A 1,169-nucleotide genomic window follows, 5' to 3' on the forward strand; every position below is an offset into this window, starting at 1 on the left:
GCCCTGTTACAGTATTATCATTTCTGTCTTGTATTACGACGAAGAAGAACGTGAAGAGACTCAAAAACCTCCGCCAATGGTTTCGAAAGAGCATCCGTTCATTTTTTAGAGCGCGGTGTTTACACCTTCAGAATGCAAATTGCCCTCATGATCGCCGAACTTCAAAAGAGGATGGCACTTTGGGAAGAGGAAGTAGTGAATCAACAATAAGGATAATAGTAAATAAATCTCTTGTTAAAGTTCCATTTAACTGAACTCTCCCATCACTTTTTATTCTTTTTATTTCTAACCTAAAATTAAAGCATAAAGTGACCTTAGCGTCAGCTGGCTGTATACTAGAGGACAGCTTGACGACCTCTCCCTCTGAAGAAGCCATGCCGACTATCTCATCGGCGGCGTTGAATTCCAGTGTGTAGATGCCCTCGAAGCACTTTTTAAGATGTGGTTGAACGCGCATCGGGTCTTTCGTCTCCGACAGGATCTCCAGCAGCTCATCGTTTGATAGGAAGAAGAATCTGCAAGTTACATGTTCAATCACCGCCTGATTCAGGAAAATATAGGAACAACTGACTGAATAACTAAAAGACATCTCATTACATAGATATACCATAGATATCTTATAACATTTTTTACCTCGGGAAGAACAATCTCTTCTTCTCCAAGTAGTCGTTAAGTCCTCTTTGTATGTCATCCAGTAGCGCGTTGTTGTGCCGCATCTTCTTCAGCAGGCCGGGGAAGTCCGTAGCCTCCAGCACCAGCGGCTCCTTGTGCGTGGCGATCATCACCACGCGCCACTCCTTGTCTACGTCGCGGAAGTTGCGCGCCTCCGTCGGCATCTGACGCATTATGTCTTCCGAAGAGAAGATCGGCTCCAAGTACATCCAAGTTGCTTGACACTAACGAAAAATCCAATTATGGCCAAGAAAAACGAACACCATAAAACATTTATTCATTTCATAATAAGGTACAAAAAAAGAAACCTCAAACACGGTCAAAGCAATAGTACAGAGAATTAGTAACGACATAGTACCTGCAGCCATTGGTCCAGTATATCCTGCATGCTGATGAGCTTCTCCTCCCAGGCCACCATATCGGTCTCGAAAGCTTTGACGTAGGGCGAGCCGCGCATCGTCTGCGATTTCAGAATATGGTCGTCGAGAAGTTGCTGG

At 44.4% G+C, this 1,169-nt stretch overlaps 1 protein-coding gene across 1 annotated transcript in view; it reads right to left on the minus strand.

Annotated features, from left to right (window-relative positions):
• LOC106106905 (dynein heavy chain 3, axonemal-like) overlaps positions 1-1,169 on the minus strand; it is a 22,059-nt gene that overhangs the window by 15,389 nt on the left and 5,501 nt on the right. The window contains exons 15-17 of the mRNA XM_013287563.1: positions 1,031-1,165; positions 634-896; positions 314-515 (exon numbers count right to left, since the gene is read on the minus strand). Coding sequence (XP_013143017.1) covers positions 314-515; positions 634-896; positions 1,031-1,165 — 600 coding nt within the window. The remainder of the gene's footprint in view (positions 1-313; positions 516-633; positions 897-1,030; positions 1,166-1,169) is intronic.

The sequence above is a fragment of the Papilio polytes genome, unplaced genomic scaffold (genome assembly GCF_000836215.1).
Source record: "Papilio polytes unplaced genomic scaffold, Ppol_1.0 DF822067.1, whole genome shotgun sequence".
NCBI classification, from domain to species: domain Eukaryota; kingdom Metazoa; phylum Arthropoda; class Insecta; order Lepidoptera; family Papilionidae; genus Papilio; species Papilio polytes.